Source organism: Podarcis vaucheri, assembly GCF_965113315.1.
Source record: "Podarcis vaucheri genome assembly, contig: HAP1_SCAFFOLD_235, whole genome shotgun sequence".
NCBI lineage: Eukaryota > Metazoa > Chordata > Lepidosauria > Squamata > Lacertidae > Podarcis > Podarcis vaucheri.
The window spans coordinates 1,395-14,860 of NW_028118711.1; the positions used below are offsets into that span (position 1 = coordinate 1,395).

Here is a 13,466-nt window from a genome sequence, read left to right on the forward strand (position 1 = left end):
AGGTAAAGCAGATCATTCCACAATGGTAGATGGCAAGGCCACCCCTGCTTATGATCAGGGAAGGAAGTACTGTACACCATATGGAGAATACGAGGCTGTCACCAAAAACACCAATGCATGTTCCTACTTACAGGTGTCCAGACATCCTTATACTGTGCTGGCCAGCCAAATGTTTGGGTGGAAAGAGTTGTAGGATAATGTGGCCCAGAAATACCTAAGTAGAACTAGGTCCCAAGAAGGGGAAATAGACAGGCACAGGGTTGCTAGCATTGGCAGCAGCCAAGTTCTTTTCTCTCCTTCTGTTTTGTCCTTCGGCAGCATAGTTCTTAAGTTATGGCTTTGGACTAGCTACAGTTTTTGCCACTATGGCAGTTGTCTGGTTTGAGCATTCTTCTCTGCTTGTGGTGAGGATGGCAGGCAAGAGAAAGGGAGGGGTGGACCTAGGGGGAGGTCTTTGAGAAGACCCCCCTTCTTCTCTCTTTGTCTCATGTAGGACCAGTTCATAAATTGAATTTCCCCTTTTTCAGTGAGTAGTCTTTCAACCTTCTTTGGGGTATACAGATGTTGTGCATAGGTGTATTGTGTGAACTGGCTGATCATGGTTGTGCCCAGTACCAGTTCTGCATTAGCAGCAGCAGCAGCAGCTGAAGTCACAGCAATTGCGGCCAGCTATCTTTGGGATAAGCCCATTTCACACTTAGTGACATGCACTATTTACAGCCCCAAAACAACATGCAGATTCTTCATGCTTAATATCCAAACATGGCTGCATTTCCCCCCCCCCCCCATCCTCTTTCTTTCACCTCCCTGGTGGATATATAGAACTTTTAAATTGTTGTTATTGCAAATTTATCAAAGAAAAGAAAACAGAAAAAAGAAACAGGAAAAGCAGGAAACCTCCCCAGCTTAGCTCACAATACAATAACCATTAATACAGCCACCTTAGTCTACACATAAGGCTTGGTATATGCCCTCCCAATGTCCAAACAGGTCGCCAAAATAAGCTGATGCTTATAAAGTGTTCAAATGTGGCAAGAGTGTTAAGGTCTTTAGAGCATTGTGTAGTGGGTGATTATCTTTCAGGGCTTGAAATAGAAAGACGAGATTCAACTAAGTTGTTGCATGCAGGGAATGAGGTCCACTTATGCTACAGGGTTTTCCCTATCCCCTAAATCTGCTCTGGAGGGCTGGGGGAAATGGAAGACCAGGTTAGGGGCAATTCCTGTTGCTGTGTGCATACCCTTGGCACTACACTGAATTCCATCCTAAATCCCTTGGGGACCGTAAAGGCTTGCAAAAACCATTTCTGTTGTCCTGCCATTAATCCCCATACTACAGGAGTATTTTGAATTTGCAGATCTTCTTCAATACTTGAGTGCTTTCCAAATTTAGTGTGCTTGAACTTTGTGTGTTGTACTAAATAAAAAGCTGTTTATTGATACCAGATATTTGTGGCTTTCTCATTTTGCTGCTTATGCTCACTAGCAGCTATCATTTTATTTGTTGTGTGTGCCTTGTTCAGCTGGAAAAACGAACAACTCTTCATTTTACTTAGAGGCATAACTGTGCTTATTGATTGTGTTTTTCTCTGCCCCTCAGAACCGTCCATCTGTAATCACATGTGCCTCTGCAATCAATCGTAACTGTAATCTATCTCATTGTCCAATCGCGCACAGTGGATGTGGAACTGCCATGCCAGCGAGTTACCGGAGACCATCTAGCAGTAAGTAATACTGCTGCATTTCTAGTTTTCCTTCTGACTTGAAAGCTTCATGTGGCCGTCAAATAACTCTTAACATGTGCAACAAATTAAGAGTAGAGCGGGATATTTATTTTATTTCAAGGGAGAGGGTATACTAGGGTCAAATTAAATCTGTAATTGTGTGCTGGAATAGAAATTTTATTGGGATCTTCCTCCCTGTCTTTTGGCAGCAGAAAGCTTGATTCATGCCAGAATTTACGAGCAAATGTAACGGATGGAGAAAATCAAGGCCCACCCCCAAACATTTTTTGTACTTTCTGTGCTTGGAAAATGTAGACCTGGTGTTGCTTCAACATTGTTTTGAGCATATTTTCTTAAGTCCAATTGTGAGTCTTACTGTTGCTATCTTCTGTAGCATTACATATGGAACTGTAGTGCTAACTCAACTAACTAAGAGTGTATTCTTGCATAAAACACACAAGTAGGGGAGCAGCCTTGTCTCCCCTTGGGTTGCATCCAGAGCAGGTTAGTCATGCACAGTACCGCTGAAATGAGAGACCTAAGTTTTCCGACTGATTTCAACTGGACCTAAACGTGACTCATTTGCTCTGGTACCCTTGACTTTGAGATTACCGTATTTTTCGTCCCATAGGACGCTCCGTCCCATAGGACGCACCTAGTTTTTTTGGGGGGGAATAAAGGAATTTCCCCCCTTTATTTCACCCCCAAAAGCAGGTCGGGGAAACAGAACCAGGTCGAGGAACAGCGGGGTGGCGGCGCTGCGCCTCCCTGCTGTCCCCTGAGCTTGTGGGGCTGGCTGATGTCTGCCCTGCATGAGGGGCGCTCTGCATCAGGGCGCCCCTCGCGCCGGGCAGCAGGCTGCTATCTGCAGCGTGGGGAGCCTTGCCGGGAACTCCTGCAGGGCTCCCCACGCTGTGGATGTCTGCCTGGCGTGGGGGGCGCTCTGCTTCAGGGCGCCCTGCCCACCGGACGGCAGGCTGCTATCCGCAGCCTAGACATCCCTTCCGGACCTCCCGCAGGGCTGCCTAGGCTGCGGATGTGTTCCTGAAGCCTGGAGAGCGAGAGGGGTCGGTGCGCACCGACCCCTCTCGCTCTCCAAGCTTCAGCAAAAGCCTGCATTCGCCCCATAGGACGCACCCAGATTTCCCCTTCATTTTTGGAGGGGGAAAAGTGCGTCCTATAGGGCGAAAAATACTGTATATGACAGTATCAGTTAAATAGGGGCCAGACACAAATTATATATTAGAGACAACATGCAAATTATGACTTTTTTAGAAGAAAATGAACAAGAGGGAACAGAAACCTGAAGACAAGGACTGGGTGTAGTAAATGTCATTCTCCTATTTTTTTTTAAACCCACATACTGTAATTTTCTGGTTTCAATAATTTTTTATTTATTTTCTCTGACATTAGCAACATTTTGTTCATACAACAATTTTACAGGAGCACATTTCAGCAAGTGTGCAAACAAAGGTATTACATAGCTGCAAAATGTAGCTGGCCATGTTACACTGTAACTCGCATCTTGAAATGGAACTGTTTTCATTTACACCTTTTCAAAAATCCCTTCAAATATAAATGCATCTCTTTTGTTTTGCTCTTCCTTGGGAATGAGAATTTATATCTCCATTCGATATACCCAAATGAGTTTTAAAGGAAGCAAACCTATTAGAAAGCTTATTGTATTGGGGATCCACTTCCAACTGGTACAAAAGAAATGATGGGCAGTATTCAGCAGCATAATAATTTCTGTTTGCACAATGGGACTTCCCATGCCCTTCCCACATTTTCTCCAGAGGGCTGGTAGAACACCTAGAACAAAGGGTGGGAGAGGATGTTCCATTGCATAAGCAGAAACCCTTGTGCTGATGGAATGTTCACTTTGTGCTAGGCTATATACAACTCTATGGGGCGAACCTTTTTCCTTTTCAAATACCCAGTCTCTTGTTTTAGAAGCCTCTTTTCTGTGTGATACACCGTTTCTTATTCTTTTTGCTACTTACCTGTAAAGAACAGATCCTCTAAGTATTAAAGATATATTAATTTGAAATGGTAGGTTAGGACTTTATTTGCAAGGGGTGTCATTTTATGCATTTTTAAAGGTCGCTGCATGAAAAAACTGCAAGTGTTTTTGCTTGCATGGGCTTCTTACTCGTCTTTCTCCCCCACCCCTTCATTTCCCCCTTTAGCTACCACTGCCTGTGATCCAGTGGTGGAAGAACACTTCCGCAGGAGCCTTGGCAAAAATTACAAGGAGCCAGAGCCAGTGACAAACTCTGTATCCATCACTGGATCAGTCGATGACCACTTTACCAAAGCACTTGGAGAAACGTGGCTTCAGATCAAAGCTGCAAAGGATGGCGTGTCCAGTAGTCCCGAGTCTGCCTCTAGAAGGGGCCAGTCGTCTTCTCCTCCTTCCTCCCACATGGTCAATCATAATCATTCCCCTTCTGTAGTCTCATGAAGAGAGGACCACAGTTTCTTCATCTGAAACATCAGTTTGCATGGTTTGACTGAGCTTGGAGCAGTGCTCAAATTGAAATAGTGTTTGGGAGGGGAGGATATGAGAGATTAGTTTCAAACACATTTTGTGTTTATTTGCTTGGGGTTTTTTTTTTATACGTGTGCCCTTATAAGATGATAGCAGGAACTATTTGACTAAGAAATAAATTTTATGATGTAGCACTCTTTTTCCCCCCCTGCCTCAGTTACCAAAGAAACCTCTGATGCAAATCTGCTGCCCCCTTAAAAACAAGCAAACAAACAAACAAACAAAAGTAAAATAAAGTAATAACTTTTTAAAAAGCCATTCTGTACAGTTGGTTGACCCAAATGCTGTGTGCTTTTGGTTAGCTTCTTGAGAGTAGAATTTTGTCTGGGTTTTGCTTCCATTGCTTTTGTTTCCCTTGTGAAGTAACTTTGTATGTATATACTTGAAAAGAACTGTCATGTATGATTTGCACTATTGGAGGAGGTCTAGAGTTGCATAGCAACTTTGTGCACGATGCTTATATTCTGAGGGCAAACTGCTTTGAAAAAAAAAGTCTAAAGATGATTTTTCTGTCTCTCTTTAAAGCAAGAAAGCAAACTTTGCTTAGGAAGGGGAAGTCTCATACAGGTTATAGGTCTTTCTCTCTATTAGATTTCAGATGCTTAATGCTTGCAACTGGACTGCATAATTGACCGATTCATGGGCATTTTAAATGTTTCTTAACACTGCAGTTTGTAAGAATAGAGCTGAGGTCAGAGGGTTCAATAGTGCTTAAAGATGCATGTTTTATGAAAAAATAGCTGGTATCTATTAATGTATAGACAGTAAGAAATATAATACTTATTAGCCTTCGTTGAGAACTAGTTTTATTTTTATTTTTCAGTAACAGTCCTAGATAGACTTACTGCTGGTACAGTTGTACTCTGATATTTGTATTTGATATTCACTTTAGTAGCAGCCAGCAACCACGGACAGCCTCAGGTCAGGCCTCAAATTAAGCAGTTTATAGTATATATACAATGCTGTGGGGTACATGATTCTATAGTTTCTTTCATTACTGAACAATTAAAAATCTGCATCATCATCTGCTTCATACACAGTTAGTTATGAAAATCTAAAGAATATCTATGAAAGCTACCAGTTGGAGAAAACTGCTATCTTGCTAAATATTTTTACCAGGACAAGATTGCCTTTCACAATCTTATTTTTGAGGCTGCTTATAAACCTAGGCCAAGGCACCAGTACATTCCTCCATTTAAAAAGAAAACGAAAACACGGTTATAAATGTGTTACTTGCATTTATTTCATTTGCTATATTAATAGCCACTAACTAGGTAATAGAGGCAGGCATAAAGAACAGACTTGTGTTAGTAGTAATGAGCTTCTCAGCTTTTTGTTAAATGCAGCGGCCCACCCACTCCTTAGCCACACCCACACATTCCACCAATCCCCAGTACAGTCACAACGAGGGTTTATATTGGGTTATCTGACAAGACTGGCTGTATTGAGAGTTTATGAATAGGTGAAAGACAGAACTGCATGTGATGTATTCTGGGCTGTGTTACAGTATTGGGTCCATACTGGCTTTTACATTTGTTTAAAATAGTAAAGCTATTCAATATGAAAAAGGCATAGGTGGTCAAGACACATAAGATAACTTGTTTTGTTTCTGTTGCTCCATATTAAGTGTGACTGCCTATTTTTATTTTATTTTTTTGAAAAAGCAGGAAAAGGACCCTTGCCACCCATTTCACTATCTTCATACTGGGTATTCAGTGCTCTGTCTGCTTTGGCATTTGGTACCCTACTCCCCATAAGGAAATTGGAGAAAAAAGAACACACTTTTTTATATAGGTAACTTTAAGACCATCATTACGCTGTGCGTAAAGAATGTACAGAGAAATTTGTAGGTATTTTTTGAGGAACAATTAATTTGTTAATGATATGTAGCTATTTAATTTTTCCCTTTCCTTTACTGTAATCATTCTCTCTTTTTTTGTCTGTTTGGAGAAAAAAGTTGATCTTTTTTTGTTTGTAGATGTCTGTAATACAGTAAAAGTGCAGGAACACAGTTATTCTATGAGAACACTGCATTAGCAATTAATAGCCACTAGTGTGTTATTGCTACAGGCTACTGAGCGGTCTAACAGGAAAGTACTAATGACTGTAGATGGGCTCTGAGATATGTAACTCCTTTGACATTTCGTTTAAGCACAATGTTACAGTATCAAGTTTACCTATCTGTGATAGGTAAATGGATTTGTGGTGGGGCAAAGATTGGCGCCTCATCTTAAATACACAATACTTAGAAGTAAACTCTGCTGATTTTGGTGGAGCCTACTTCCAAGTAACTGTGCTTAGGATTATAGGCTCAGTGAGATGTGTTGTCTCCTGTATAATCATTTGGAAATAAAGACTCTATGGGAAACATAATTACTCTGAGAAAGCCAAAGGGGTTGGGGTGGAAAGAGGCAGAGGGAGAGTAACCTCACTGTTACATGAAGTTTTTTTCACAGAGCCACATTATCTACAGTTCAGCTTGAACAATGCTCTCCGTGTTTGTAAATCTGTAATATATCATTCTTTTGTGGCCTTGTTTCACCTGGAGATTTTAAAAAAAGGTTTGGCAGGCCATCTTTTTTGTACTTAAAAGTAGCCTTAATGAACAATAAAGTGCTCTTAAATCTCACATATTTGTAAGCATGCAGTGTTTTTTTAAGAGATTTCACACGTCCACCACCACTCTGTGCTAAAAAGTCATAATCCCTAAGCAAGCAAAGATGGACACAGTGTGCCTCTGCTGGCACAGTACTGGTTTGTGTTGGGTCACTGGTTGTGAACATTTATTGGGCCTTCATTTAAACATTCCACAGGATACTGGACACAATGTGGGAGAACCCTTTCTTAACAATGGTGCAGATAAGCTTTCCCCAGCTGTTTTGGATTACAACTTCCACCAGCCTCAGCTAGCATGGCCAATGGGCAGGGATGATGTGAATTGTGGTCCCCCATATCTGGATCCCACCAGGCTGGGGAGGCCTGATCTAGCTTCTTAATCGTATCCAGCTGTTGTGCTTGCAACAGAGATTTACAGTTACTATTAGTTATTACAGTATTGTGTTAGCAATGAGAAAAGCTTCATCAGGCGTTTGTTCAACAAAAAAGATAATTTTATCTTATGCTTTCTCATATTAGCAAAAGATGCACAATTGATAGTGATAGTTGCCTGTGACCCCATCTATTTTTATTTGAACACATTTTGAAACTGCTGTGATAGCTGTGGCTCTGTATATGCGCTTCACAGAACACATTTTCCAGACAGACAATCCCATGTAACAGGACCGTTTCAAATACTGAAATGGCTTTCTCTTAAGCACTCCATAGCCAATTCTTCTCCTCAACCCTCATCCACAGACTATGCTTCCTTTGCTCTTGCTGCTTCTCCTAAATGGGAAGCTTCAGGGATCCGGGGGACAAAAGGTTTCCTGCTACACTTTTTCCTCTTCACAACAACCTTACCCCAATCCTTAAATCTAAACCACAAAGCCACAGGCCACAAGGGTTCAAGCTATTGAGGAAAACCCGCAAAAGGAAGCCAGTCTACCTGTTGGAAACTGGCTTATTTATTTTCAAACTAATGTTCTTGTTGAAATACCTTGTGACACAAGAGTTTGTTTCCCTTGAAATTTAGGAACTTTCCTACAGAAGGTAATTAGAATATAATTTTCTTTTCAGATTCTAATTATTAAGAAAGATACGCAATGAGCTGAGGCTTGTTGGAGTGAAGAACCATACATGCATGCACATGTATTTTACCAGTATATAAACTGGCATAGAAGTACTGGGGAAATGGTCTAACGAAATACCACATAGGACCTTTCAGGGAGCAGGCTTAAGTGTATCTTGCTAGTCCACCTCTCCCTGCTGCATTTCTTCAGAGGCCTAGTTTCTCAGGTAGGATAAGCATGTGTCTGGTTTCCACTGCTTCCATTATAGGTACAAACTTACCAGATAGAATGATCTGCCATAGGGTAGAATAAACAACATGTTAGGAGAAAGATCAGGTGCAAGGGAGAGTGTCGCGTTTTCTATGCACAGGAAACAGTTTGCCTGTCTCACTCCCTCACCTCCAATCCAGGTACACAACTTCACCTACCATTTGTGAAAACTAGGGACTGAGGGAGAGGGTTTTGCAAGAGACAAAATGGCAAAACTGCATTCTTCTATCTTTTCCTACCCCCTTCCACCTTTTTGGTGCAAATATAAGAAACAGTAAGGAACAAAAGGGGAACATGAAGGATCCATTTCCTCAAACACTCCTTTTCTACTCAGAATGCCATATATCTGGCAAAGAATTATTTTTGCTTTTATCCATCTGGCAAAACATGCCCCTTTCTTCCCCTGACTCAAATTGGCTGACTTGTATGATTGGTTGCCAGTCAGAGCCTTAATGCCTTGACCTTCCGTAATTGTGTCCTGAACATTTGGTTAACTGTCTGCTTTGAATGCATGCTATAAAAAAGATGAAGCATATGGGATAACAGCCCCTCTACCCCACAGACTCAAAAGCATAAACAACAGTATTGCAGATGACCCAAAGAACATGAAGATGAGAGTACAAATCAGTACAGAATCATTTTGTTTTGAGACTCCTTAGACCTGTTGCAAGCTATCAAGGATCCATTTCTCGCAGAACATGATCTTCCAACTTTTCACTAACACAATCAGGAGGCCACTTAATAACATAACACCCTTCTAGAATTTCATAATCCGCTGACTGTTGTATCACTTTGATTGAGTATTCATATCCAGCTAACAGATTTCTCTGTTAGCTGCACAGGCGTGGGAGGAATTCTAAACAGAGATTCTGGATGCTCACATAGAACTGAGGTGGAAAAATAGCATTTCTGCTACAATAGGCTACTTTTAATTTATGACAAAGCTGTTACTCAGTTCAAGAAAGAGCACACTGCATCCGATTAACACAAGATCATTTCAGCCCTTCTCGTGACGGATGACGGGCTACACTCACTGTACATTGTTGGTCTGTTACTAAAACTGTCACATTGATTTTGATATAAAGCACCCTTCATAAGGGACATTTGTCATCTCATTTTCATGCTTCCTACATTTTTTATTTTAAAGAGCCCTTGCATCTGCACGCCCTGTTCTTTTTACATTCCCTTACTCTGGTTCTACAGACATGTGATGCAGAACGTAGCTACTGACCTTTCCTCTCATGTGATCGTAATTTTGATACAAAAGTAACTATCTAGCATACCCAGTATACAAGGAAGACCGCGGAGGACTCGAAGCAGGCTGATGTTATTAAGAGGTAAGGTTGCCATGGGAACAACATACTTGAACACAGCTCTACTCCAGACATAGGGAACCTTTGGCCCTCAAGATATTGAACTACAACTCCCATCAGCCCTGCCCTGCATGGTTCATGGTCAAGCCTGATGGGAGTTGCATTGTTATTTATTTTATACAATATACCACTTGTCTGAGGTGGGTTTTTTTTTTTTTTAACCAAGTTGTATTCCAGTAACATCAGGAGGACCAGCAGATCCCTACTCCTGCTCTCTATTCAGGCTCACAGTGGTAGTGACCAAACACTCACCAGACACATGTAAATATGCATTCTTGATACTCTATGTTTGCAGTGGTGACTGCTGTTATAATGGAATACAAGAATGCTAAAAATGTGTCCTCGTTTCAATGATCCTTCCAAAGCAAACAAAAAACCCAAAACTTAGCAACCCAAAACAATTAAGACTGAAACCTCGTAATCTGGTGAACCGGGTTTGCTTCCCCGCTCCTCCACATGGCAGCTGCTGGGTGATCTTGGGCTAGTCACACTTCTCTGAAGTCTCCCAGCCCCACTCACCTCACAGAGTGCTTGTTGTGGGGGAGGAAGGGAAAGGAGAATGGTAGCTTCTTTGAGACTCCTTAGGGTAGTGATAAAACAGGATATCAAATCCAAACTCCTTCTCCTTCCTCCTCCTCCTCCTCCTCCTCTCTCTCTCTCTCTCTCTCACACACACACACACACATACACACACCCTGAAGTTTTGCTTCAGGACTCTGGACCTTTATTCTTAAAGAAAAGAAAAAGAAGCAAGATAAAAGTAACATAAACAGAATACACCACCCAGTGCTGACTGGTGTCAACGAAGCAACCAGGCAATGGATGATATAACTGGGTTCCTGAGCCCCACAGGGGAGCCGCAGAAAGAATGTAGCTGGTCAAGGGAGCCGTGGACCCCAAAACGTTGAAAAAACCTCTGCTCTAACAAATCACCATGACTACCAACAAACAGAACCTGGGATGATGGTGAATTGGCCAAAGTGCAAATAAGCACGCTCAGGCTGTTGGGGCAGAGAGCGGCCTTTGTCTGCATCCAACTGATGTTCCCTAAGTGCCCAACTTTACTTTCTTATTAAAAACTGGTTGACATTCACTCCTACAGGGGAGAAAAAAAGGGTCACTCTTACTTGAGATGGGAGGAAAGTACATCTCTTGTTGCATCCTCACCCTTGTCCTGCCTGTCCTAAGTGGCAGGTATTTTTATTCATTGTGCTTGAACAGAAGCATATCACTTGCTTTGAAGTCCAGGCATAGTTACTGACATTTTTAATCTAGCCATTTGATGCTATTTTTCATGGTAGTCTTAATCATAAGAGAGCCAACTGCTGTCATTCTGTGAGGCAGCTAAATTAAGCCACAGCTATCAACTCTTGGCACCGGTGCTGGAACTTCAGCGGCAACAAAGACAATCTGCCCTTGTACACAGTATTTTATCGCATGATGCTGTTTGTTCCACTCCTCTCTCTCGCTCCCACCCACCCCCACCCCCATTGCCAGCAAGCCAGTGGTTAACGTCTCTTGAGCATAATCACAGTTGGAATTTATTGTTGCAAATGTATTCCCAGTCAGCAAAGAACAGTAAAGTCTGAAGCTGTTAATGGCCTTTCTCTCCAAAACGAAGTCACAGACATGATCTTCCCCTGAATTTTTAAGCCAAACTCTTTCACCCACGGTGCTATCATCTTATGCTAAATGTTTGCAATTATCAAAGGGAACGGAGCCTACTTAAACCTTATCACACAGGACCTTGGTCACTTGGTCCCACCATTTCTATAAGACAGGCTGTCAGGTATCTTCCTCCTGTTCTCTTCAAAATGAGTACTTGAGATGCCCATATGAAGAACCTGACCACATTGGTCAGAGGTCACTCCTGCAAAAGAGAGGGGAAGGGCTAGATTTTGGAGTCATCGGGCTGAGTTTTGTTTCAGTATCTCTGTTGGACCTTCTTGCCCACTTCCTAGTATAATCCTAATACAGTCTCATCATTGGATTAGTGAGCTACAGTGTGTTTGCCAGTCTCAGGATTTGGGAATCCCCATGTGCCTAAATAGCTATGGGTTCCATGTTATTGGAAGCCCAAAACCAAAGTCAGCAAAGCAAGGAATATGCTCTATAGTCAGGGAGAATCAGAGGCCTATACACGGCATAAATTGCAAGGCTGAAGCCGCAAGGGGTGTTAAGTCTGGGATACCAGGATTTAACAATTAATCACGCCTGCCCATTCCCCACCCCCCTTGTTTCTGAGGCTATGGGTCACAAAAAGTGTGGTGGTGGCAGTAACCACCAGATAGTAAGACTCACTGGCAACACTGCAGGGCTGTCATGTTGCAGTTGGACAAGGAAAGCGGTGTGAGTGTCTTCCTCTTCGCCACAAACACGAGGCCTCTTAAAACATTTGTACTTTTCTGCACTGTGTCTCCAACATACTGTTGTGCAACTGTGAAGAACAGGCATTCTTGCCTCTATATGCCACTCTTAAGTCAAGCACTGGTAAGAAACCCAGACCTGCACACAGTTTACCTGATGGCTCAAAAATGTAAGGGGAAATAGTCTAGTTTTATTTTAAATCCGCTTTGCCGGGTTGGCACCGACCCAATGACAGGGGTATCTGGATGCTGCTGCCTTCTTTTATGGAAAGGCCTTCCTACTGAGGTGCGCTTCCTTCTCATTAACATTCAGGAGGAATCTAAAAACATTTATTTGTGCAGATGGTTAAGGTACTGTTCCCACAGTCTTTAAAATATTAGCATTGAGGGTATGTTACCATTTCAAAATAGTTTTAAAATTTTAAAATGTTTTAAGTGTGTGTGTGTTTGTGTGTGTGTGTGTGTTTGTGTGTGTGTACAGTTTAACTATGCACTGTATGAAGGGCTTCCTGCCCTTGTGTCCTCATTCTTACATAACGGCACCACATCACTTTTCAGCTCCTCATTCACCAGGGCTTGAAGTTATTACCTGATGGCCTTGTTTAATAGTATCTCCTATCTGATAGCACAAGGAGTTGCTGCTCTTCTCACACCCCACTGCAGCCTTTGATCATCAGATGTGGCTTTGAGCAAGCGAAGCAGGCCCAAGCACAGCTTCCCTATGGCAAGAATTCAGGTGCTTCATCGGACTGGTCAGCAACAGAAATTCTGAGGGTGAGCTGCTCTAGTCTGTCGCAACTATTCTTTTCTGCTTCTCTGCATATCCAAAATTCCCCAACCCCTTCTTAGCCATTATCTCAAATACCTTGCAATTTGAGTTGCTTTCCTCACCAAGTCCTTTCCCAACTTTGGCAAGGGAAGGACATTTGAAAAATACTTACCTGCCAATGAATGGGCCTCTGCCTCTCCTTATATCTCAGTGTCACACATGCAAATGCACACGCGCGCACACACACACTGCTAGTCACATATTTATTTCACAAATTACTAAAATAATTGCATTAGAAATATAACTTGGGCACCGAAATGCAAGTTGGCAAACAATGAGCCCACAGAGAGTGAGCTGGCTTTAAAACTACGTTTGCCATATATTAAGCATGTTTCCACTAGCAGTTCTTAATTTGCTGCTCCACACCCATAGCTAGACCATACTGGTTTGATTTCAAAACTAGAGTCATTCTAGCAGTGAAATGCCCTCCCTGTCCTCAGGTTATGCCAACTAGAATCTTGTGGCCCTGTCTGCTGGTGCCAGGAAAGTACATGTTCTGTGCCTGGGTACGCTTCTCCAATGAAGGATTCTTAGCGCCTTTACAAAATAATTATCCTTGAGGATAATCTTAGTGGCAAGTTACAGGAGTTGACCTGCTTTCAAAGTAGTTTACATTTGTACAGTAGGCATGAGTCGTCTTTCGAAAAGGACAAAAACAGCTTCCAAAACAGTTTTGCAGTATTTAC

General features: G+C 42.2%; 1 protein-coding gene across 1 annotated transcript; it reads left to right on the top strand.

Annotated features, from left to right (window-relative positions):
- Nucleotides 1–1,566: 1,566 nt before the first annotated feature.
- Nucleotides 1,567–6,903, top strand: VGLL4 (vestigial like family member 4; the record flags this gene model as incomplete). Its single annotated transcript, XM_082242397.1, has 2 exons — nt 1,567–1,723; nt 3,913–6,903. Coding segments are annotated over 2 exons (432 nt in total), but the record flags the coding sequence as incomplete, so codon positions are not given.
- Between the last annotated feature and the right edge of the window lie 6,563 nt (nt 6,904–13,466).